This window comes from Chionomys nivalis, chromosome 4 (assembly GCF_950005125.1).
Source record: "Chionomys nivalis chromosome 4, mChiNiv1.1, whole genome shotgun sequence".
In the NCBI taxonomy this organism is placed as follows: domain Eukaryota; kingdom Metazoa; phylum Chordata; class Mammalia; order Rodentia; family Cricetidae; genus Chionomys; species Chionomys nivalis.
The window spans coordinates 59532855-59559991 of NC_080089.1; the positions used below are offsets into that span (position 1 = coordinate 59532855).

General features: G+C 45.1%; 1 protein-coding gene across 1 annotated transcript in view; it reads right to left on the minus strand.

Annotated features, from left to right (window-relative positions):
- Thsd4 (thrombospondin type 1 domain containing 4) overlaps positions 1-27137 on the minus strand; it is a 552915-nt gene that overhangs the window by 420043 nt on the left and 105735 nt on the right. Inside the window, exon 5 of the mRNA XM_057768152.1 lies at positions 11624-11726. Coding sequence (XP_057624135.1) covers positions 11624-11726 — 103 coding nt within the window. The remainder of the gene's footprint in view (positions 1-11623; positions 11727-27137) is intronic.

Below are 27137 nucleotides of genomic sequence, written 5' to 3' on the forward strand. Positions count from 1 at the left end.
CTCATGTTGCAAGGCAATCACTTCACTGATTGGGCCATCTTCCCTATGCCCATGACTTATTATTTTTTATTGGATCCATTTTTTCTTTATGACCGGGCAAGACCATGTAACCCTCATGTGCTGCCACAGCCTGCAGAATGAAGCTGCCGTGGAATATGACATCAGCCCTGTCCATCCTGAGCAGCCGCACTCCCACGACTCTGCCAAGCAGTCCTTGCAGAACACTAGGAGGGAAACAACAGGATTGGGTCTCGTTGTTTAATATTTTGCAATGGGCTTAAGTTCTATGCTTGACTTCAAATTTTTAAGATTATTCATATTGAGGCTAATCTGCTTATTAGATGTTGAAACACACCCTTGAGCTGTTTTTCACTAATTACTCAGAATGACACCTCTTCAAGTGCCAGGAAAAAGTTGGTTTTGGTTTTTTTTTTTTTTTTTTTTTTTTTTTTTTTTTTTTTTTTACAGCTGGGGCAATTTTCTCCCTCCAGGGATCTTTCCTTTTCCATATGCTAAAGTTCCCAGTGACAAGACTCAGAGAGTGTGAGAAACAGGCCCCATCCTGCACTTATCTTCCTCTTCAGCTAGGGACAACAGTACGGAGGCAAGCAACAGGCATGTTCTAGAAGCATTTCACATTTATAATCCTGGGGGGGTGTAGAGCCAACCCACTGTGTAGGAAGGAGTAAGGCCATCAGAGGAGAAGGAAGAGAGTCCTCACGGCCTCCCTTTGCTTCCCCAGCACCAGAGGCCACCCTCATACACAAAGAGCTGCAGCCCACGCCCATGTGCAAATGCACACTACTTGGCCAGAATAATCACCATAGGCAAGTAGGAGCCGCACAGCCTCATGCCATCCACACAAAGGGAGGCCATTCGTACAGTCTTCGGGAACACAGAGCAAAAAGAATGGGAGACCATCAACCCCCAGCTAGTTTGCAATTCCAGTCTTCTTCCAAAGGTATGAAGGAGCCTGCCCAGAGGCTGGGGGATGGCTTAGAGAGTGCAGCCTTCACCCCTCAACCTTGATATCTGGAGTTCAGATCTTTAGCACCCTCTGTAAATGCCAGGCAGGTGGCCAGCCTCTGAGCTGACAGCCAGCTGACAGGTGTGAGGATATGCCGTCTTGAAATTTTAATCTGCATTCTCTAGTATTTAGTGATGTAGGACACTTTATGATACATCTGTGGCCTTTTGTATGTCCTTGAGAAATGTCTATGCTAGCCCTTTGCCTATTTCAAATAGGATTGTTTTCATGTGTTGGATCATTGAAATTCCTTATACAAACTGCAAAATTTGTAAGTTAATTTCCCCAAACTGTGGGTTGCCTCTTCCTTTTCTTGACTGACTCTTTTTGGTAGAGAAACACTTTAGCTTGCTGCAATCTTTCCCGTTTGCTATTTCTACCTGTGATCTTTGAGCTCTGTCTTAGTTCTGCTGTGAAGAAGGGGGTTGTTTACAGTTTCAGAGGTTTAGTCCATTATCATCATGACAGGAACCACAGTGGCATGTGGGTGCTGGAGCAGCAGCTGAGGGCTACATCCTAATCCTTAGGCAAAGAGAGAGAATCAGGGGCAGAAATGAGACAGGATAGAGGGTGGTGGGATTGGGGGCAAAGAAGGGCACAGGAAGAAAGGGAGAAGACAGAGACAAACACTGGGCAGTGACACACTTCCTCCAACAAGACCACGCCTCCTAATCCTTCTAATCCTATCAAAGAATTCCACTCCCTAGCAACTAGCATTCAAATCTATGAGCCTATGGGGCTCTTCTCACTCAAACCACCACAGGCTCCTATCAGAAGTCAAAGGTGATGCTTTATGCTTCTAGCAGTCTTGTAGCTGCCAATCTGCATTTCAGAGTCAGCTTCCCCAAAAATCCCCCTGTTCCTCTTTTGGCAAGAAAAAAAAGAGGGGTGCACTGAGCTGAACAGAGACTTTTCAACAGAAGAAGTTCAAATGGCCAAAAGTCACTTAAGATCATGCTCAACTTCCTTAGCAATCAGGGAAATGCAAATCAAGACAACATTAAGATACCATCTTACACCGGTCAGAATGGCTAAAATCAAAAACACCAATGATAGCCTTTGCTGGAGAGGTTGTGGAGAAAGGGGCACACTCATCCATTGCTGGTGGGAATGCAAACTTGTGCAACCACTTTGGAAAGCAGTGTGGCGGTTTCTCAGGAAAGTCGGGTTCAACCTACCTCTTGACCCAGCAATACCACTATTGGGAATATACCCAAGAGATGCCCAAACATACAACAAAAGTATATGCTCAACTATGTTCATAGCAGCATTGTTTGTAATTGCCAGAACCTGGAAACAACCTAGATGTCCTTCAATGGAAGAATGGATGAAGAAAGTATGGAATATATACATATTAGAGTACTACTCAGCAGTAAAAAACAATGACTTCTTGAATTTTGCATACAAATGGACGGAAATAGAAAACACTATCCTGAGTGAGGTAAGCCAGACCCAAAAAGAGGAACATGGGATGTACTCACTCATATTTGGTTTCTAGCCATAAATAAAGGACATTGAGACTATAAATCGTGACTCTAGAGAAGCTAAATAAGAAGGTGAACCCAAAGAAAAACATATAAGCATCCCCCTGAATATTAACCTTCATCAGGCGATGAAAGAAGACAGAGACAGAGACCAACATTGGAGCACTGGACTGAAGTCTCACGATCCAAAGGAGGAGCAGAAGGAGAGTGAGCACGAGCAAGGAACTCAGGACGGCGAGGGGTGCACCCACATACTGAGGCAATGGGGATGTTCTATCGGGAACTCACCAAGGCCAGCTGGCCGGGGACTGAAAAAGCATGGGACAAAACCGGTCTCGCTGAACATAATGGACAATGAGGACTACTGAGAACTGAAGAACAATGGCAATGGGTTCTTGATCCTATTGCATGTAATGGCTTTGTGGGAGCCCAGGTAGTTTGGATGCTCACCTTAATAGACCTGGATGGAGGTGGGTGGTCCTTGGACCTCCCACAGGGCAGAGAAACCTGCTTGCTCTTTGGGCTGAGGAGGAAGGAAGACTTGATTGGGGGAGGGGGAGGGAATGGGAGGTGGTGGCGGGGAAGAGGCAGAAATCTTTAATAATTAAATTAATTAATTAATAAAAAAATCAGCAAGAAAAAAAAAAAAGAAAAAAAAGAGGGGTGAGGAACTAGGAAATCTTAGAATAATTTTTACAGTTATGACACTCACATTGGCAATAAAGGTCACTTTCCAGAATTGAAAGAACAAAGGGAGAAAGAAGGGCAAAGAGGAGAACTTTTAAATTGCACTGTGATGTGTGTGTGTGTGTGTGTGTATGTGTGTTGAGGTACATTGTGGAAGTCAAAAGGACATTCTAGAGGAGTTCATTTTCTCTTTCTATCACATGGTTCCTGGGGATCAAATGCATGTCATAGGCTCGGCAGCAAGCACCCTTAGTCGTTGCTAAGTCATCTTGCTGTCTTGAGAATATATTTTTAAATCTCTTTTTTAAAAAATATATTTTATGCATATGGATGTTTTGCCTGCATGTATGTTTGTGTATCCCACGTGTACCTGGTGTCTGTAGAGGCCATTAAGAGAGTGCTGAATCCCTTGGAACTGGAGTTACAGATGGTTATGAGCTGTCATGGGGGTGCTAGGAATCAAAAAGAAGTAATAGCATACATTTCACAGGAAGAAAAGAGTGTCTCTTTGGCATCCTTGTTTCTCAAACAGAACAGGTTCATAGATAGGCTTCTAGCGAATCCTTGCTCCTCTGTGACAATCTCATTCTTTCAGTCCTATGGAAGAATATCCAGTGCTCTTAACTGTTAAGTCATCTCTCCAGCCCAAAGAGTACTTTTTCAAAGTACAGCTCTATGCAATAAAATACTTGGGTTACAAGGGAGCAGTCCTGTGGGCTTGGGAAACTGCATATGCCTGTATATCAGCCATGTCTATTAGAATAGAGAATATAACCATCAATTCAGAAGGTTCCACCATGTTCCCTTCCAGCTAATCCTCTCCACCACCTGCACAGGCAAACCCAGGAATTCCTTCACCATAACCTGGCTGTGGTATGTCCCCCCACCTTCTATAACATAACAGGAAAGGAATTGGACAGTGTGTTCTAGCTGATTCTGTTCACCATAATGTTTCTGGGCTTCAACCAGAATTTTATATGTGTCAGTAGCACATTATTTTTTATTGCCAAATAATACTTTGCCACATGAATGCACAACTAGGTTATGCAGAATCTTGTTGATGAGTACTTGATTTGTGTCCAGTTGATCTCTTATGGAAAGAAGTACTATGAATATTCTGAAACAATCATCACTATGGACATATGCTTCATTTGTCTTGAATAAATTAATTTGTGTTAAATGGCAAAGAAGCTTTCTTTAAAGGTGTGCAATGCAGTAACAGCATACATCTTACAGGAAGAAAAGATGGTGTCTCTTCAACTTCCCTGATTCTAGGACAGAACAGGTTTGTACATATGAATACTTGCTCCTCTGTGAAAATTTCATCTTCTTGGTCCACAGACATCCTGATCTCTCCATCATTCTCAATAAGCCCTTCTCTTTCTTCTTAAACCAGTGAACATTCTCTATATGCCTTCTATATGGCAGACCCATTTTTTTTTTGAGACAGGGTTTCTCTGTGTAACACTGATGACTATCCTGGAACTTGCTCTGTAGATGAGGCTGGCTTCAAACTCACAGAGTTCCAGAGTGCCACCTGCCTCTGCAGTTGTAGACACTAATCCTATCTGCTCAGGTCCCCCTACCCATCAGACCTCATATAATTGCAATTATTTTCTTAGAGGTTCCATTGTCAAATACAAACACAATAAATTGGGACTTTAGTATCTAGTCCTATCTAATATATCTAATATATTAGGACCAAAATATTTACTCCATAAATTTCATTGTAGTAAATGAAAGAAAACATTATAAATAATTATAAATATCAAAAATAATGAGCATCATGGTGAGAAGCATTGCAGTATGTAGGCAGACATGGTGCTGGAGAAGGAGCTGAGAGTTCTACATCTTGATCCTCAGGCAACAGGAAGTGAACTGTATCCCACAGTAGGTGTAGCTTGAGCATAGGAGACCTCAAAACCCACCCCCTACAGTGACACACTTCCTCCAACAAGGCAATACCTACTCCTAATAGTGCCATTCCCTTTGAGGGCCATTTTCTTTCAAACCACCACAGCAGCATAGCTGCTAGGCAAGCTCTCTATCAAGAGAGCTACATTCCCAATCCTAAGTCTCTTAATTTTGCTTCCTTGTTATGATATAAAGAATAATTTTTGATCCTTATATGATCCACCTTGTGGATCCTAAATTCTCTTCAAGGTCTTATCCAATCATCTTTGGAGGTCAATGACTCAAAATATGAATCTTCAGACCTCAGTGATCTCTCTAAGTCCAAGTCTCACACCTTCAGCTTCTTCCTGGACATCTTACTAGCTGAGGTCAACATTAATTCAAAACAAACATGGAAAAAACAAAAAGTATCCTTCTGTCACCTCTGCACTTTGCTCTGTTCTCCATGACACCCCATCTCTAAAGCAGACACGTGACCCAGCCTTGCTAGGTAGTTCCCCCACCATATAGGAAAGAGCTTGGAGAATGGATCTTGTAAGGGCATTCTAGATTCCTCACTGAGGAAGGAGAACTGCTTTCCATTTCCCCAAGGCCTTCCTATCATTTCTAAAGGCTCACAAATCCTAAGGATTAAGGACTTAAGGAACACCTTAATGCCAACCCATTACACCAACCCATTACACTTGCTTAGCCTATGCCTCCCCCACTGTGGCTCATGGTTTTGATAGCACTGCATGTGGTTTTTGTTTTGTTTTTGTTTGTCAACAGCATGGCTAGTGAGGGAATTGGCACCCTGGGCATCTGGTACTAACATTCTGATGCCAGATATCATAAATATTTGCTACCACAAAGACCTAATCAATGGGAAGAACTTTATAGTCCCGTGGCACGCTGTGGATATTACAGACCAGAATTACTAGTAGTACTCCCTGGAACAAAACCTTCTAATCTTGTGAGCAGCCTTAAATAAAGTCACTGGGATTTAAAAGAAAGTAATTCAATGGAGTTTTGTACCTGTCCTGTTCCCTAGGGTTTATCACTAAGAGTCTGTTTTTCCTAATTCTTAATATATAATAGGATGATGGCAACCTGCTTCCTTTGAAGTGAAGACTGGCGTGCGACTTGCATTGGCTAAAGGGATGTGAGCGCAAACAGTGTGGACTGCTGTTGGCAGAAGCTTTGAAAGTCTGCAAAGGAAGCTGGACAGTGGCAACAGTGCACACCTTAAATCCCAGCACTCGGGAGGCAGAGGCAGGCAGATCTCTGTGAGTTTGAGGCCAGCCTGGTCTTCAGAGTGAGTTTCAGGACAGCCAAGACTACATGATGAAATCCTGTCTCGACCCCCTCCCCCCACAAAAAAATCTGTGCATGCATCATGTGTCTCCTTGCCCTATCTCAGGAGAAGTCTGAATTGAGATGCAGCTTTTTACCAGCTGGGGACTCCCAGTGAGGAGGACACATGTTGCACGACTGTGTAGTCCAAGCAAGAGAAACTTTCAGCTAAGTCATTAGGACTGGGGATGTCACTCCAGCACACGCTAGCCACTCCCGACCAAATGTAATTAATCGCCTTGCTCCTGTCACATGTCTCCAGCAGACAAGCTGCCATTCCTGACTAAGCGTCACCCTGGGCTTTCAGAAGTCCACTCTCTTTAGCTCATCTCTCAGGAACACAGTATCCTGAAGACACCTGAACACAAGTCTGCCCCCGTGGCTATGAATTAGCACAGTCATCTGGGCTGGGCATGTGGGTCAGTGGTAGAGTGCTTTGGGCCCATGGAAGCCCTGGGTTCCTTTTCCAGCACTATGGAATGAATCAGCACACAAAGAAGGGTGGTATCTGCTGTCTAGACTACAGCAACCTAACAGAATTTGATATCAGAATGTTAGCTGCCCCAGTGGCCTTGATGAAAAGAGGCACAGTGGTGTCTCCTTATGTCTGGTTTCACCGTCCAGCTTCAATATCTAGGGTCAATACTAACTAAAAGATTATTACGTGGAAAATACTAAAAGTGAGCAATTCTTGAATTTTAGCTTGCACACCATTCTGAGTAGCATGATGACCCAATGTTTCAGCACCTCCAGGGGACCCGGGATGCATCTATCACGTGTAACAGGAGACAGACTACCATTTAATTTGCCCCACTGTCCAAGTCTTCTTGTTAAACTGTTTCATTTGAGGTGTTGTGACCACATAACGAATTATCCAAGCCAAATATGAGAGTAAAGAGAGCCGAGGTGACGGCCCCAAACAAGACACAGGGTGCACTGATTCTCCTTCCAGCATGTTACAAGCTTCAGGTCCAGAACTGTGAGAAAAATTCCTAGAGGCATTATCTGAGCCGAGGTCATCATAGCCAGGAAATGCGACCCAAGGCCCAAGAAGAACCATCTGGTGAAGCGAATGTGTTTATCAGAGCCTGCTCTCTGCTTTTACTATTCTATGTGCCATTGGGCTGAATGAGAGCAGCTGTGTCCCTAAGTAGGCACCAGCGAATAGCAGGAGACACACAAACATAGCCCAGGGCCCAATGCAAAACCCAGCCGTCAAGCCTGCACACAACACAGAAACACTAGCATCGTCTCCCTCCCACTGCTCAGCCTGGGAGTCATTTGAGAGGAAGAAGAATAAAGTTAGGAGAGAGTCTTAGTAGGGAAAAAACAAACTGAGTAAGAAGAATAAAAATTATTTAAACAAAGCTTAACTAAATGCACCTCCTGCGACCATTTGTCTCCTTGTAGGTCTGTGAGAAACACCATTGTTAGTAAATATTATAAAAGACGGCTGAATTGTCTAGTTAACAGAGTTTAGGAGATAGCTGCTAAATCCTGGACTCTTTTGGATGTGGCTTGTAGTCAAGATAGGTTCTTGTTCTCTCTCTCTCTCTCTCTCTCTCTCTCTCTCTCTCTCTCTCTCTCTCTCTGTGCATGTGTGTGTGTTTGCGTGTGTGCGCGTGCATGTTCAGTGCTCTGAGACACACATGTGGCTGCGCACACGGAGACCATAGTCAACCTCGGGGACCACCTACCTTGAGGACCTTTGCTAGGCTGTCTGGCCAGTGAGTCCTCGAGTCTGTATTCATCTCCCAACACTGGCATTTCAAGTATGCACCATGCCTGACTTTTTACTGGGTGCTGAGAATTGGACACAGGTCCCCATGCTTGCATGGTAAGCACTTTCACGGCCATCTCCCCAAACCTCTCACTGACTTTTGTGGAAGAATATTTTAAGGTCAGCCCAAGCCCCACTTGACTACATCTGTTTCATGAGATGTGGGTACTAGCCCAAGGAATCCCTGCCTCAAACAGGGTTCAAGGATGGAAATATGATCAGAAAGGACAACTCTGCGGTTTTCCTAACATTGAAAAACATCGAGACTGTGAGTTTCCTAGCACTGATATAACATGCCGCACACACTATTAGCAATAGGAACAGACTCACAGATGTGGTAGCCAGGAACGAAAGTCAAGGAGTGAGCGTGTTCTCTCTAAAGTGTCGGAGAGGAGGGCATATAAAACTCTGTCCATGTCTCTTATTTCCGGCAGTTATTGGCAATCCTTGGTGTTCCTTGCTTGTAGCTACACTGCTTCACTTCCTGTCTGCCTGTCATGGCTGTCTATGTCTTTATGCTGGGTTCTTGGCATACTCAGCTGTACGCCTGAGGACAGGAGTCATATCACACACGGATTTACCCATCTTTACTATAAACTCACCTTAACCAGCGTCCTGATTACAACTAGAAAGATTACTGACATGATCATAGTCTTATTTGGGTTTCTATTGCTGTGATCCAGCTAACTGCTGGCAGCACACCACAATTCTGATCTCAGTACTAGGGAGGCAAAGGCAGGGAAATCTCTGAGCTTGACGTAGCCTGGTCTACCAAGTGAATTTCAAGACATCCAGGGATTTACAGAGAAATCTTGCCTTAAAAACAAAACAAAAAATAACCAACCAAAAAAAAAAAATAATAACCTACCATGACCAAAAGCAAGTGGGAAGGAAAAGATTCATTTCATCTTACAATTTATGGTCTGAGAAAGTTTACGGACATATAGAAAGACACCGAGTTATGATAAAGGCAGAGGCACCGATGTGCCTGCAAGCCAAGTGACAGCATCACGATTGCTGGATGCTATGGGATATAGGAGAACTTTCTCTTCTGATGAGAACACCATCCATTAGGGTTATAAGCCCATCAGCTCCAGAATAGACTTAATCCAGGCAATTAATTTTAAAGAGTTATTACACTTTTAATTATGCGCAGATGTCTGCATCTGTGTGTGGGAATGTGTCCATGTACATGCAGACGACCTCGGAGTCCAGAATAAGACATTAGAACCCCGGAGGCTGGAGGTACAGGTGGTTGTGAGCTGCTTAGCGTGGGTGCTGGGAACCGAACTCCAGTGCTCTGGAGAAGCATCAGGTGATCTTAACTGCTGGGTCATCTTCCCACCCCCTTAGCCTAGGTAATTATATCTGCAACAGCCCAACCCTATTTGCAAATAATAGAAGTTGCATACTGAGATTCTAGCATGGATACAAATGGGGTGGGATGGGGTTACACAATTTACTCCTGTGTATTCTTCCTTACCCACACAAAGCCTTTACAGAAAATCACAGAGTGGTCATAAGACCAACCTAAATGAAAGCACAAAATCTCTTATGAAAAAAGTTTATAATCTGAAACCATTTCAGATGAACAGTATCGTTGCCAAAATAGCACAAAGCAATCTTCTCTACCCTCCATCTAACTTGTTCCTGTCTTATAAAACCATGGACGGTTTATATACAACCGAGACACTGGCATAGCGCTCCCATCTGAACTGAGACACTGGCATGGTGCCCCCATCTGAACTGAGACACTGGCATGGTGCTCCCATCTGAACTGAGACACTGGCATGGTGCTCCCATCCACGCATGTGCTGCTATTTCACCACGTTTTCCACCAATATCCTTCTCATTCAGGATCCAAGTTATAATTCTATATTGAATTCAACATAGCATTTTAAGAAAGGAAAAGATCAAACTTCTCTTATTCCCCAAGGATTTTAGATTCTTCCTTCTCCTGATCCCCCGGGGCCCTGGGCCCTCATTCCTTTGCTCCCCACCCAACTTCAATCTTCCCTCCTTAGCTGTCCCAGGACCCCACATCCTCTCTCAGCTATTTGCCTTCTCCTGGCTCTATGTCTTATCCGCATACCTTTCCAGACTGGGTCCCTCATTGAAAGCCAAGTTTGTTCTTAACAAGCTTGAGGTCACAGGGCCGCCTGAGAACCTAACAGCTCACAGACTTTCCTCTGGAAACAGGAGAGACTTTGTCCTCAGTCTCAGAGCTGTTAGCGTTCCATCTCCTTCACCTCTTACCAAGGGACAGGACACACACCTTAGTATCTCCTCAGGTGATATTGGCTTGGCCCCCGAGGGAGTAGATTCCTCATGAACCTCAGCACATCTTACCATCAAGCCTTCCCCCGACATTCTTAAGATCCTTGACATCATAGCAATGTTTTGGACTTTGGTTTTGGGGCACCCCAGCAACTCCACCTGCTGCCTTGGGCTAAAGCCAAAAACTAACATCCAGGCAGATATCTTCAGCCAATGGGGCTGCCAGTGTAGAATCCCCATAAGCTGTCCTGGACCAATGCTAAGACTACGTTGTAGGAAACAACTCAGAACCAAACATAGCTTAGTTCACACTCCATGCTATCATGTGAATTTTGACAACGAGAAAATGACTCTAGTATGTGGAACAGTACTGAGAAGCTCTGCCAACTTCTGACCATCACAGAAACATGGAAGGGGCCATGGTGTGCTTCTACATTTGGAAGGGACATGAGAAGTCTCCTGATGTGGGAACATTTATCAATCTGCATGCTTTCTTAAGCATACACATCAGCCCTTCTGACAGATATCAAGGTTAAAAACAAACAAACAACAACAATAAAAAAGTGTTGGAGGTTAAGAGCACTGGATGCTCTTTCAGAGGACCTGGGTTCAATTCCTAGCACCCACATGGCAACTCACAACTCCTGTAACTCCAGTTCCAGGGGATCCAGCATCCTTACACAAGCATACATGCAGGTGAGACTCCATGTACATAAAATAAAAATAAATCTTAAAAAATAAGTTAAAAATAAAAAACCAAAACCTCTTGGCTCTCAGCTTGCTCATGCTTTATCAACAACCATTCCACAAACCCTGCTCCAGCCCCACTTCTGCTGCCGCTCTCGGCTGTCATCCTCTGCCACACCTCACAGTCAAGGACAGTCCAAGCGTGTTCTGGGCTAGGGACAACCGCTGAAGACCTCTGTAGTCCATTCTGCTCTGAGTGTCACATTTTCTCCAGCCAGGATCACTCAACACATCCAGGCCCAACCGAAAAACAGCAGGGTTGGGAGAACAAAGTGATGATAATGACATATAATAATAATAATAATAATAATAATAATAATAATAATAATTCCTAGTAACACAGCTGAGTCAGGGGAACAAGCCCAGTTGCCTTACCTTCTGCAAATGGTTCCCATTCATAAAACCGGCCCATGAATGGCTTGTTGTTGTAGGATGCACACTGGACCTCCCGGATACTTCTACCACTTTCCGGACATGCCTAAGAAAGCAGATATAAAATATGCAGTTAATGTCCATGCCTTTTTTTTTTTTTTTTTTGGTTTTTTGAGAAGGGTTTCTCTGTAGCTTTGGTCCACGTCCTGGAACTAGCTCTTGTAGACCAGGCTGGCCTCAAACTCACAGAGATCTGCCTGCCTCTGCCTCCCGAGTGCTGGGATTAAAGGCGTGCGCCACCACTGCCCGGCAGTCCACGCTTTTGTAATTGTTTTTTTTTTTTTCTAATTTTATGTGCATTCTTGTTTTGTCATGGGTGTCATATCACCTGGAAATGTAGTTACAGACAGTTGTTAGCTGCCATGTGGGTGCTGGGAATTGAACCTGGGTCCTCTGGAAGAGCAGTCAGTGCTCTTCACCACTGAGCCATTTCTCCAGCCCCACTTTTGTAATCTTAGTATACCTTTCAACTCTGAATAACAGGCCTCTTCCAATGAAACCAGGACTTCTGGAAATTTTCTGGTCATCTTTATTAAATCTTTTGGGGCCAGGAGTGTAGCTCAGTGGGGACCGTTGTTCCTTTAGCCTATAGTACTCTAGTCTTAGATAACCCAGTACTGCATGAATAAATGCATAAGCAAATAAAAATAATAAATGAATTTAACAGCTGAGGAGATGGTTCAGTGATAAAGATCAAACACAAGCATCTGCACTTGGGATTCCTCAGAATCCATGTTTAAAAAGAAGAAACGGAGAACAGAGGCTCACACCCATAACCCCGGCACTGGAGAGGCAGGGAACAGAGGCTCTCTGGGGCTCACTGATCAGCCAGTCTGGCCAAACTGGCCAGGCCCAGGTTCAGTGCAAGGCTGTATCTAAAGAAGCGGATAGATAAGGCTCAGGGGACATTGCAGAGGAGGTGGTAGAAAGGCTCTAAGAGGGCCAGAGATATGCTGGGAGATTCTGTCTCCTAGTAACGTCAGAGGCTACACCTGTCAAGTCTCACCAACATGATCACCCAAATGTGAGCTGAAGAAGGATGTCACCAAAGAACATGTCAAGACCGGACAGGCAAAGCCTGTGAGTCTCAACCCTACACAAAGGACTTAAGGCAACAGAGGAAAGCTGGGAGGGACAGGCGGTCTTCCCCAGGCAGCACACCAATCGGCTGTCTAGTGCCAAATGGTCAGCCCTGAAATATACATACAAGTAACATTATACGGACTTTATACGTTATATTTATCAATATGTATGTATATATGCATGCAATAACAGTTTGTGATAAAAAGAGGTCATTAATTTGGACGAGAGAGGGGAAGAGTGTAGGGAGGGTTCGGAGGGAGGAGAGGAGAGGAGAGAGGGGAAGAGTGTAGGGAGGGTTCGGAGGGAGGAGAGGAAAGGGAGAGATGCTGCAGTTAAATTATCAAAAAGAAAAAATACTCAAAAAGATAAGGTGGAGAGCAACAGAGAAGGCCATCAGACATTACCTCTGGCCTCCACATACCCATGCACATACCTGCACATGTGCACACGCATACACACGTGATAAAAATTTAAGACTAATCTAATGCAGATCTTCAGGCTTCACTGCAGATTAGAATCATTGTGAGAATGATAATGTTTCTTTTCTTTTCTTTAAACAAAGCAAAAACCTCCCAGGTTAATTTCTTACAAACCACTTGCCGAGCCTTCAGCTTTGGACCACTAAGTGTGCTTCCCTCTCTCGTAAAGTCAGACCTTGTGCGTGTCCTTCGTCTGCCATGGGACAATGTCACAGCTAACACATCCAGAGCATTGCCCAGGCCCTCTTCAAATATATTTCACATGTCACTCATTCAATCCTCAGTCACTAATAGGCAAATGTCATAGTTTCATAGATTATTTCACAGATGGGCCAACTGAGGCACAGAGGTGACGTGGATTTCAATCCATTCAGGGCGGTGCCCATCACATGCTCTGCTCTTCTTTGTTCTCTCGATCTTTTCTTGTCTGAATTCTGTCTACCCTCCAAAGCACCAGGAAAATCACCCAGTGATCTTGCTCCCTGGAGCCTTTCCCAAGTGATTTCTACCTCACGACTCTAGGGTGAGGTCTGTGAAACCTGGATCGTATCAAGTGTATCCAGGAGACTCTGATACCCAAAGGAAACAGGCAGTTCCATGTGGCGTTATTTCTATACCCAAAGGAAACAGGCAGTTCCATGTGGTGTTATTTCTATACCCAAAATTTGTAAGTGGCAAACACAGCAGTGTGTGATGTAAAATAGACGTAAAAGATCAGAACCACTAAATTATACTGGTGGTAAAGTGCTATCTGTCATTTCAAAACCTAGCTACACCATTTTGGTGCGTGTACATGTATGTAATGGGATGTGTATGTCTATGTCTATGTGTGTGTGTATGGAGTATGCATGTGTGTGGAGTGTGTATATTTTATATGTATGTATCTCTGTGTGTATACATGTGTATATGTGTGTATGTACATATTTGTATATATGTGTGTATTTGTATGTAAGTGTCTCTGTGGGGTGTGTGTGTGTGTGTGTTTGTGTAACAGAAGAGAAGGGAAAGGATCCCCCTAGCCTCTTAAACATTACAAAGCACTGTGCATAGTACTTTCTGTAATAAACTGCTAATAGCTCAAAATCCTCAAGGGTTTATAAAGAATTCTGCTGTATGTCATCAGAAGCATAAAATCTTCTGGAAGATGAAAGAACAAAGGGAGGAATGAGACCCAGCAGGAGAAGGTCATTCCCTGCTTGGTAGGGGATAATGGAGGGAGCCTGCTGGTCCCCACTGCAGGCTCGCCACAACCTGCTTGGCCTGATGCAAACCATATTCAGTAAGACTCCGTTTGAGGCAGAATGGGAAGGACTCAGTGGGTGGGCAGGCAGTGTAGGCTGAGCTCTTACAACCCATGAGGGACTAATAGGTGGGAGCAGCCCATCTCTTGGGGCTCTAGAAGCCTACCTGCTGGCTGCCCTGACTACAGACATACATGTGCTCCCAACGATAGCAGCTGTCCTCAGGAAAAGATTGATTTCATCTTTGAGACGAAGTCTCACATAGCCCATGTTAGCCTCATGGTAGGCATTGTAGCCCAGGCTATCCTTAAACTCTCTTGCTTTCATCTCCCAAGTGCTGGGATGGCAGACCTGAGCCACATGCCCAGATGAGACTCAGGACAAGATATTGTTCCTGCTCCCTTTCCAGAGTCAAGTACGGTCAGCAGGTGATTAGTTCAGTGACTTGGAAAAGTCACCATCCCAGCACCAGTCCCAAATTTTGGGGAGAAAAAACAAAACAAAACACAACTTCTTGGGCTGAGATGACTCAGAGGGCAAAGGCACTTGCCACCAAGTCTAGCAGCATAAGCTCGACCTCTGGGACCCACACAGGGAAGGAGAAAACTGTCCAGCTGGGCCCTCCAGCTCACTCCTGCCTGATTCAGAAAGCCCCCCTCCTCCCTCCAAACCCCACCCTCTCAGAGAATCTCCAAGAAAGAAGAGTTCAGTTCTGCACTCCTGCGGCTGCGGAAGCCCCTCCCCTGAAGTTGTCAGCGGCCAGTCAGCTTTTGACCACACTTGGACACAAGCCCAGCTTGTAGAGGACACGCCATCATCCCTCTCCTACAGGGTGCATAATCGTCCTGCTTCAGTTTGGGCATGTGACTTCTCCTGCTTCCAACTTTGGGATTGGAGAACTCACCTGGGAGTCACTTTGCTCAAATAAACCTGTTCTTTTACTTTTTTAATTCTGCCGGATCTGGCTTACTGGTGATGTTGTTGTAACAGTCCCAGCACCCCCAGCAGCAATAAAGAGCTCCACCACCCCAGTCTCGCTCCAGATCAATTAACCCAGAACTGTGGATCTGCAGAGAGTTAACCTAAAGCCTTTTAACCTACAGGTGTGAACACTGGGGTCAGAGAGTGGTATACCTTGCCTGAGATCCCACAGGACACAGAGGCAGGGCCCAGAGACTGACCACAGCCATACCAGTCACTGCCCTGCAGGTTTTCCCCACAGAAACAGGCCAGTACCAAAGGGCCAAATGTTCTGATTCGTGAATAAGCACACCTGCATGAAGCCGAGCTGCTCCACGGTGAGGCCCTTCATCAACCTGGCAGCACATGTCAAAACTGAAAGTCACAGACCACAGAGAGTCTGCTTCATATCTATGAACAGAACGGTGGTTTGAATGAGAAGGCCCTTAGAGGCTCTTATATTTGAATACTCGCTCTCCAGTAGGTAGAATTGTTTGGAGAGGGTTAGGACGTATGGCCTTGGAGGAGGTGTGTCACAGAGGGACCTGCAAATGTGTGCAGCTACTATGGAAACCAGTGTGGCAATTCCTCAGGAAGATGGGAAGTGATCTACCTCAAGATCCAGCTATACCACTCTTGGGAATATACCTATATTATATTTTATTATTGTCCCTTAGAAGTCTATTTGTTTTCCAACGAGAGACAGAAAGCAACTGGATCCAGATGGGAAGGGAGGTGGAGAGGAACGGGGAGGAGAAGAGGGAAGAGAAAACATAATCAGGATATAATATTGGAGAAAAAACTATTTTCAAATAAAAGGGAAAAGGAAGGGAGGGAGAGAGGGAGGGATGGAGGGAGAAAGGAAGGGAGGGAGGGAGAGAGGGAGGAAAAGAGAGAAGGAGGAAAAGAGAGAGGGAGGACAGATGACCCCGTAGCAGTCCTCAGCACTGTCTCGGAGAACCACTACACAATTTGTTAGCATACTGCTTCTTGGGGCTGGGGTGATAGCTTATTTGGTTATGTGCTTGCTCTGCAGGCATGAAGACAAAATTCATAGCCCTAAATGGGATGTCTATATCACTTTCCTCCCCTCAAGGCTCAGGAATCTATGAGGAAGAGGGTGGGGAGATTTTAAGAGCCAGAGAAGAATGAATGACTTCAAGGAAACAACTTTTTCTGGACATAAAGGACTGATACACATGTGGATTCCCAGTGACCCTGGCAGCACGCACAGTTCATCCCTGGCAGCACGCACAGTTCATCCCTGACAGCACGCACAGTTCATCCCTGACAGCACGCACAGTTCATCCCTGACAGCACGCACAGTTCATCTGTGATAGCACGCACAAGTTCATCCCTGATAGCACGCACAGTTCACCCCTGACAGCACGTACAGTTCATCTGTGATAGCACGCACAAGTTCATCCCTGATAGCACGCACAAGTTCATCCCTGATAGCACGCACAGTTCATCCCTGATAGCACGCACAGTTCATCCCTGATAGCACGCACAGTTCATCCCTGACAGCATGCACAGTTCATCCGTGATAGCACGCACAGTTCATCCCTGACAGCACGCACAAGTTCATCCCTGACAGCACGCACAAGTTCATCCCTGACAGCACGCACAAGTTCAACCCTGACAGCACGCACAGTTCATCCCTGACAGCACGCACAAGTTCAACCCTGACAGCATGCACAAGTTCAACCCTGACAGGATGCACAAGGTCAGCCCTGACAGCACACATGAGTTCAACCCTGACAGCACACACAAGGTCAGCCCTGACAGCCTGGAGGAAGGGAACTGGACATGGAGCTCCACCCTAGCCAAGGAACTATTGACATTTGATTGGTGCTGGGAGAGGGAAAGTCAGTTTCTTTGATAGAGTAATACCTGCTATATCAACCACACTCCAAGGGCAGGGCCCATGCTCAGCCAAAGTCAGCCAACACAAATCAACTCACTGGTTCGAGAGGCAGGCGGTGGGTAGGTAGGGAGATGGAAGAGGATCGGGCGGGGGGGGGGGGAGAATAATGATCATTGTCCTGAAACTCTCAGTGCATAAATAAAAACGTTATTTAAAAAAACTGAATTCAGGATGGAGGAATGGCTCAGAGGTTAGGAGAGGTCCCAAGTTCAATTCCCAGCAACCACATGGTGGCTCACAACTGTCTGTAATGAGATCTGGAGCTCTCTTCTGATGTGCAGGCAGAACACTGTGTAGATAATAAACAAACAAACAAACAAATAAATTGAGTTCAATCCCATTGTTGAGAGAGAGACAGAGAGACAGAGAGACAGAGAAAGACTCAAGCGCTGGCACCCACGCCTAATTCCAGTGCTGACTGCCACAGGGACAGCTGTAGAAGCCTAGGTCAGCCCGAGCCACAGAGGCTTGGTAAAGCAGCTGCAGCCCTAAGGAGTGAGGACAACACCAAGCAGGGCAGGGAAATCCTGTCTCGTGTCTTTTGTAGATTACATCTGTTTGTATTTGTCTCCTAGCATCAGCATATAATCTCTTCATTTTAGCAGACTTCGTGAAGCTAAAACTTCCAGGTTACAGATAGCTGTACATTTGTTAGACTTTTAAGTTGGCTGCTTCCTGATGTCATAGGCTAAATCACCCTTAACCACGTCAGTCATCATCTATCTCTCTGTTAAACTGTGAATGGCTTTGGGCAGGTTCTCTACAGGGAACTGTGCCTAGCCCAGGGGGTACAGATTCTTAGAGTCTTCAAGCCAGAAAACTGGTGGTGCTGGGTGGGGTAGGAAGCCTCGTAGAAAGAGAATATGGTTATTCAGGATGGAACCAACAAAGGCTGGCGCCTGACAGCCATGGAATGCCCCTGGAGAACGGCCTCCCCTCAAATGGCCCAGTCTGCCCCAGAGAGGGAGGGATGTTTCCACTGGAGCCTTACTGGAAGAAAAATGAGGATCCACTTCAGTGTGAACTACATCCTTATAAAGCAGTATGCCCTATCCAAAATTCTGTCTCACAAGTGCCCGGGGATGCTATGACTCACACAGAGAATCATGGAAATTCTGGCTGCATTTCTAGTGACCCTAGTTAATCGGAGTTGACAACTTTGAGTGCCTAATTCCACTGCTCAACGGCCACCATCAGTGATCCAACACTCACCTTTGGTAATTAAGTTACTTTGTTCTCTTGAGGAGATGAGGAGGACTGTACCCAGTGAAGATGGTGCCAAGAAACTTGACCTTGGATCTGTCTGGGTCAGATATGTATTTTTTTAATCCTTGAAGTTATTCTGGATTCAATCAAAAGATCAGCTACCATGGCAACAGAGGGCACATTTAACTTCTCCCTTGAAGGAATCTAAAAAAGATATCTAGAAATGTTCCCGTGCTTTCATGAGAAAGAGGCTGGCGGAAATGAAGACATTCTACAGAGACACTTACATCCCTCAGTCTAACTATTAGACTGTTGAAACAGAGGATTCCAAAAGAAATGAGACACCCCCCCCCCGGGAATGTGATGCTGGGGGCGAGGAAAAGGCACCCATGAGAGGAGAATGTGTCTCCAGGAAAGGCCCTTCACAAGGTTTTTTTTTTTTTTTTTTTTTTTTTGGTTTTTCGAGACAGGGTTTCTCTGTGGTTTTGGAGCCTGTCCTGGAACTAACTCTTATAGACCAGGCTGGTCTCGAACTCACAGAGATCCGCCTGCCTCTGCCTCTCGAGTGCTGGGATTAAAGGCGTGCGCCACCACCGCCCGGCTTTCACAAGGTTTTAACAGCCCATCCTACAGGGTGAAATTGCAGCCAAGATAGTGATGGGTCACTGGTGGGCGGGACCAAGATAGGTGGGCGGGACCACACCTTGGCTGACTGCTTAGATGTACAATGTATATCCTTGGCCCTCTATTTAAGCTTTGTTCTCACTTCAGAACTCCAAGAGGAAGAGTGACTTGGGGGTTCCACTGGATCTCTTTCTTCCCCATGTAGCTGTGTTGAATAAAAACCTTTTCCATTTTCCACTTTAAACCTGGTTCTTTTATTTAGCTTATTGAGGTCAGGTGGCCAGACATCCTTGGGGCAAAGATGGTGGCCCTCAAGTCAATAACCGCTGTATGGCTTAGGTAAAACCCTTACTTGGGAGACCAAGGATATGGCTGTCAGAAAAGTGCTTGCCAAGGAAGCATGAGGACCCAAGTACAAGATCTTCTAGGAACCCCCAGAACTCCTATGAAAAGCTAGAGTAATGTGCATTCTTATAAACCCCTAGACTAAAGGGACAGAGACATGGGACAAAGGGACTGAAGAACAGCCTTGAAGCTCACTGGCAGAACAGCCATCGAGAGCCTGTCTCAAAGCAAAGGGGGAGAGGGGTAAAGAAGAAAGGTTTGAGGAAAGATACCTGAAGTTGACCCCACACACACAAGCACCCATGTGGGCACATGCCTGCATACACACACACCCCACCTTAGCTTCTCATGGGCTAAATTATTACAAGGAATGGCAAACTTTGCATCCATCCCTGCCTACACCTAATCTCCAGAGAACTGGGTGAGGCTTAGTATGCACCAAAGCTGCCAGCTCACAGCACTGCTCAGAGAATGGGAGCTTAGTGGAACACACCAAAGACAAATGCAACGCTGCAAACCTATGCGTGAGCAACTGGAAGGCTGGCACTTTTGGCAAACATTCTCCTACTTGTTCTTTCTTAGCTGGAAAATGGGATTCATCCTCCATCTGAAGAACAAGGATCCACAGACCAAAATACCTTCCCAGTTCCGTGTGTGTGTGTGTGTGTGTGTGTGTGTGTACCATCGCCTTTCTCCAGCCATACAGGACCAGCTCCACCCTTCGGAAGGTCCAATGCCACCTCCCACCACTCCCATAATTCTCTGGTCAGTGAAATGGTTTGTCTAAAGTCAAGGCATTGCATTTCATTTATAACCTGGATTTTTCTTAATTCCCAAGTGCATCATTTTTCATCCAAGAGAAGAAGCTCATAATGTTCCCCCAGAAGAAAAATTTTCTTCTCATTCCAAGACATAGGTCAAAGCCCGAAAGTATGTCAGTGTAACTAAATTCATCTGCTCACAGAAGAATATTTTCTTTTCTTTTCTTCTATTTAAAGACAAGGTCTCAAGTAACCCAGCTGGCTGTGAACTCATCATATGGATGGCCCTGGACTTCTGTCCTTCCCACCTCTAATCCCTAGTGCCGAGAGGACAGGCTGCTACACATCTGCTCTATGTGGTCCTGGGTACCAAACACACAGCCTTGTGTGTGATAGGCAAGCACTCTTCCATTGATGCCGCATCCCCAGCCAGAATCCTCTATTTTTAAGTTCTCTGCACTGCACATACACACACAAAAACCTAGGCCCTGTCTCAGGCCATTCATGTATTTATGTGTTTCTGATTCTTTACGTTATCTGTAAGGGTCTATACCAATAGGAACGGTTTTTAAAGAATGCTCTTTGCTGACTTGTTGACAAAGAATACATTTATTCAAACATGCAAAATGTAAACCGTCCTAAGGAACTTAAACTTCCTGGTGGTGACATCAGGAATTCCACTAACGAGGGTGGCTTCCTCACTTCCTTCTGCCTGCCTGGTAGAATATGAACTTCTACTCCAAAGCAAAGTCACTGTGCAGGTGTTGTGGCTCACGGGGCACCCCAGTTCCTCGCAGGGACCACACAGGCAACTCAAGAAAGATCCATAAAGGCTCCTGATCAGGGTGGGGACGGGGCAAGGGAAGGGGTGTTTAGCCAGCAGGGCACTCGGTGTCTAATCTAGAAAAGCAGAGAGTCCACTGATCCTTATTAATGATGATAGATTTTTTAAAAAAGAAATCAACCTACTGGATGCAGCCAAAACTATGACTGAGAATACAGGTGTGGGGACAGAGTCGGGAAGGGGGTCATTTCTCTCTTTCTCAAAGGGCATGGGGAAAGGCTGGAAGTTAATATAGAGCGAAACAGACAGGCACAGGAACTGTGTGTGTGTGTGTGTGTGTGTGTGTGTGTGTGTGAATGTGTGCCATTTGTGTGGGAGCCAGGCTCAGGTACTGTCTCTCAGGTGCTATCCAGCTTCCCCTCCCCCCCACTTTGGAGACAGGGTTTCTTACTGGTGTTGCTCACTGATTAGGCCAGCTTGGTGGCCACCCAGCCCCAGGAAAGCACCTCCCAGCACTGGGATTACAAGTACACACCTCCAAGACAAGCTTTTTATCTGGGCTCTTCTGGGGATCACATTCAGGTCCTTAAGCACTTTACAGACTAAGCCATTTCTACGACCTAGGAACTGCACCTTTTAAATGACTGATTGCTGTCTTTGGAGCCAGATAACCCATCTCTAGCATCTCAACGTTGCTATTTATACAGCTTTATCTTAAAGCAGTTATAGTCATTGTCACTTTAAAAACACAACTACATTTTATTTAGTTTGTGTGCATGCTTGTGCACACAAACAATCTTCCCCACCACCACTCTGGTGTGTACGTGTGCACAAGTGCACACATGCACAGGCCAGGACAAACATATGGAGGTCAAAGGACATCTTGAGTGTGTCAATTCTCCTATTCCACCATATGGATCCTCAGGCTCAAACTCACATTATCAGAGTGCCAACTGCCTTTACTGCTGAACCATTTCATCAAGCCTGCAACATATTTTTTAAGTATGTAAAGTGTTGACTGTAAATAGCACATATGTGTGCACAACTCATATATATATATAACTCGTATGCATGTGTGTATATATACATATAAACATATATATACATTATATATGTAAGTCTATAAAAAATTACCATAGAAATTTCAAGACCCCTGGATAGAAAACAGAATTGCCAAAAGCACCTATACCAGTACTCATTTCTCAGCTAAAGGAGTGCTGTCGGGTGGCCAGTCCATCTAGTCACTGGCTCCATGATTTCCTACAGGCTTTCAAACCTTCATGTGGATGTACACCAAATTCTACGGGACCATTTCTGAATTCCTCCATCAAACAGCAGTCAGCAAACTGACTTTTGGCTGCCGCTCCTTCACTGTCAGCCTAGACGCAGGACAGAATCACATCTGCGCGCAGAGAGCCAGTTCAGCTGCCCCAAGAACTGTTTAACTAACATCTTCCTTCCATTTTCACTCACTCTAGGACAGAAACAACCAACCCCAAACAGATAAACCAGCCCCACCCCAGGGAAATCTGCAGCCACAGAGTTCCTGCTGTCTGTGCTTGGGAGAACCCATTTTCTAGCCTCAGGCATCTTTCCCCTCAAGACATTAAGTGACTCAAGATGTTAAGACTAAGCTCCAGATGGCTCCTTTGACGACCAAGGCCCTTGACACTCATAACCTGGTACCTTTGTGGAACCATATGACTCTACAGTCTACCTCCTCTGGAGGGAACACAGCATCAGTCTGATCCCTGAGGAGAATTCAGTGAGTTCAGTGGGCCTAAGGGAAGAATCTGGGGAGAGACAGACACCTTAGTCACAGACATCTTGGTTGGTTGATATATTTAGCAAATACTAACAAAGACCCAGAAACAGATGGTAGAAAAGACTTTGTAACTTCATATTCTAAGGCACCAGAGGTTTGGTGTCTCCTTCTCTGACAGTATTCCTAAAAACAGAAAGAAAAACATAAAACCCTAGCTTTTAAGTCTAGGGCAGTGATTCTCAACCTCTGGGTCATGATCCTTGTGGGGGTCAAACAACCTTTTTAGAGGGGTCGCTAAGACCCCAGAAAACACAGATGTTTACATTTCAAAACAGTAACAAAATGACAGTTATGAAGGCAACAAAAATCATGTTATGGTCGGGGGTCAGCACAACATGAGGAACTGTGTTAAAGGGTCACAGTGTTAGGAAGGGTGGGAACCCCTGCTCTAGGGTCTGAACAAGCTCCTGGGTAAAAGACATGATTGTTGACCAGACTGTCTGGTCTTAGCCACAGCCGGCAAGGTGCCAGGCAGCCGATGAATCGGAGATGCCTCTGTGTGGGCTCTTCTCTTCTGAAGACAAACTTGCCGGGGAAGCCTTGGCTCTTTGGGAAAAAGGCTTCCCATTTTCCACAGAGGTTCCTGAGCTGCACCCATATACTCCACCATCTTGCTGACTCCACTCGGGTCTAGACCAACATCTGGAGATTTCAACCTGCCCACATACGGGCAGGGGTGTGGTTCAGTGGTTTAATGCCTGCAGCTGGGTTTGACCTTTCCATACACATGGGAACCTCACATAAGCCTACGACACAGAGATTATTATGCTTTGCAATTTATGGGAGACTTCAGAGAGTTAAAGTGGCTCTTTAAGCCAAGGATACTCATCCCAATACCCATGTTAGCTTGACCTGCAAAGCCACCTTTGTGGGTACTATCCCATACTGCCTGTACTTTCTCCTCTCCAATTAAACCAGACAGGTACTTGCTTGCTTTAAAGAAAAACAAACAACAACAAAAATAAAACAAAATAAATAAAGAAACAATAACAATAAACCCCTACAGGGTCTCTAGGCACCTCTAGTAGCAGTTTAAATGGCCTTGAACTCATATTTCTCCTCCTAAGCATGCACAGCACTTGAAGCGGCTTCTGACTTTCATTCTACATGAAATGTTTCCCATGCGTCTAAAAAGTCAAGCAAAGCCCACATCATGTTGCTGGATCTTGATCTGTTAAAAGATACATTCTTGTTAAAGGTTTCTGATCATTCATAGTAGGAAGGAGGCGGTGGAGAAAAGGCGAATCCCCACCACCTGGCAGGTGCCTAAGATCCTAACACATCCTGCCTGCTCCTTCCTGTCCCTGGATAAGCCTTTCTTTGTTCCCACATGCTCCTTCTGGTCTTTGCTGGTCATCTTTATAAAGCTAGCTTAACTGTCTCCTACTCAGTAGAGTCTTCCCCAACCCTGGGCTCTCATTCTGTGTTCCCAGGATTCTCCCCTGCTGGCCAAGTATTCTAGCATTATATACAATGGCAGACAAGTACCTACAAACAGGACTTTCCCTGAAGAGCTTTAGACCAGCAGTTCTCAACCTACAGGTGGAGACTCCCAACAAACCTTTATCTTCAGAAATAGTTACATTACAGTTCACACCAGTAACAAAATTACACTTATGAAGAAGCAACAAAAAGTAACTTTCTGATTAGGTGGTTGCCACAACTTGAGGAACAGTACTGTATTGTAGGGTCTCAGCATTAGAAAGGTTGAGATCCACTGCTTTAGACCATTATGTTGTAGACAGAGGAGCCTTGAGCAGAGAAGAGTCAGGGTTCTGATTTATATAAGTCTGCAAAATATTTGCCCCTAATCTGACCTTCTCATAGTCAGCACCGTACATCTCAAAATTGACCCCTTATCATAAGAAACTTAGAAGTGGGGGTGGGCATCAAAACTGAAGACAGGCTTAACAAAGGTTTAAGGATGGAGTTGAGAACCGTGCTTGCAGCCTGCACTTGACTGCATCCCCATCTTTCTCTTCTCCCAGACACTGCCCTTCAGAAGAGAACTGAAGGTGCATGTGTACTTTTTAATCTTTGGGAAAGACCTAGATATTAGCCTTAATTCTCTGTTAGTTTCGATAATGCTTTCTAATATTGTCCTTGGCTTTTTCCTCTTGGAGTAGGAGACCTGCATAACTTAGGGGTGCATGTCATCTCTTCATGGGCATCAGGAAGGGGAGGGCACAGAGATATCTACTTGACATCATTGGTGCTAGGATGCTAGAATGTTTGAGACTGCTCTCCTTAGAAAAGCCTGTTTGCCAAGTTGGGTGGGGGCTGAAGTCTCAGAGCGCAGACTTCAGGACTGTTCTCTTCAACCTCTAAGGGCAAGCACAGCCACCAGGATTCCAGTCTTTATATAAACAATCTAGTCTATGCAGAACGCCTGCTTTCCTTTGTAAGTCTAGAATTTTGTATTGAGACAGAGAATGGCTGCATGACCAAATCCCCCAAAATCTTTAGTATAGGGAAATGTTTCTCTAGCAGAAAATTCACGTTTCTCAACAATTCACCAATAGAGGACCCATGCTGAGATTGCAAAGGAGAGGGCTCTTGGGACCCAGCGCCCGGCTGTCTTTGGACTTGGTCCCTTGTGTCTTTCTCTTTTCCAGGTTTTCCTCGTTTATTCTCACTGTAAGAAGTTACAAGTATAACTGTATCCTGAATCTTGTAGAACCTCCCAGGAGATCATCATACTCAGAGATGGCCTTTGGAGACTCCTAAAAAGGGAAGTTTTTAAGTATTCATAGGTTGTGGTGCAAGTGACAAGAAGTTCAGACCTTATAAAAAGAATACAGGCAATATGAGGACGCATGGGAGAGACACTATCTCCCCATAAAGGCAGGCAGGGTGTGTGATCTGGACAGTGGCATGCACTGTGCAAAGTGTCACAATAAAATTATGGAATGAAACCTATAAGGTACAGGACAGTTGATTTTGTCCTGTACTGGTGACCTAGCTATAGTAGGAAATAGCTAGGTCCTCATATTGCCTGTATTCTTTTTATAAGGTCTGAACTTCTTCCTACTATTAAAATATCCAGCCGGGCGATGGTGGCGCACACCTTTAATCCCAGCACTCGGGAGGCAAAGGCAGGCGGATCTCTGTGAGTTCGAGACCAGCCTGGTCTACAGAGCTAGTTCCAGGACAGGCTCCAAAGCCACAGAGAAACCCTGTCTCGAAAAACCAAAAAAAAAAAAAAAAAAAAAAAAAAAAAAAAAAAAACAACCCAGAACACCGGGTGTGGTGGTGTACACCTACAATCTCAGCAGAGTCCAAGAGCATCCTCTGCACCCAGTGAATTCACAGCTAACCTGTGCGACAAACCCCTCCCCCCCCACACCAAATCAAGTAACATCATGAATGAACTCAGGTAAATCTTTCTCTGCACTCAGTCTCTTCATTGGATTTACTCTGGCTCCCAGGGAAGCCATGGTTTCTTTCTACTGAGAGAAAGCAGAGTGTCTGCTTTAAGAATGCAAGTCAAGGGGTCAAGGGACCAGAGAGGTGCTGTCTCACTTCTGTTTCTCTGTATCATTCCTAGCTGTTTTGTTTATTTGTTTGGTTTTGGTTTGGTTTTTGGAGACATGGTCTTTCTATATAGCCCTCACTATGTAGACCAGGCAGGTCTCCATCTCTTGAGATGAGCCTGACTCTGCCTCCCAAGTGCTGGGATTAAAGACACAGGTCACCACACCTGGCCCTAGCTCCCTATTTTGCAAACAGTAATTGGATAATAAATTGATATGCATGGGGCTGGGGAGATGGCTCACGGGCCAAGATCATTTGTTCTTCCAAAGCCCCCAAGTTCAGATTCTACTACCTACTTCAAATGACTCACGAATGCCTGTAACTCTAGCTCCAGGGGATCTGACACTCTCTCCTGGCTTCAAGTACTCATATGCATATAACAGACACCCTCTCTCTCTGTGTCTCTGTGTCTCTCTGTCTCACACATATAATATACACTCTCTCTGTGTGTCTTTGTCTCTCTCCCTCACACACACATAATTTTTTAAAAAGAAAGAATGCAGGCCAAATGAAAGAAGGGCTAAGTGATGATGGCTCACATTTATTCCCAGGGTCCTCTGTCTTTTCCTTTCTCCTTATGATTCACTTTGATCTTAAAATTACAAAATGTACTTGTCAATGGGAGGATATGTTCTACTTTACCAAAGAATTTATTTCATTTTAATAGAACAGCCATGTGTATTCCAAA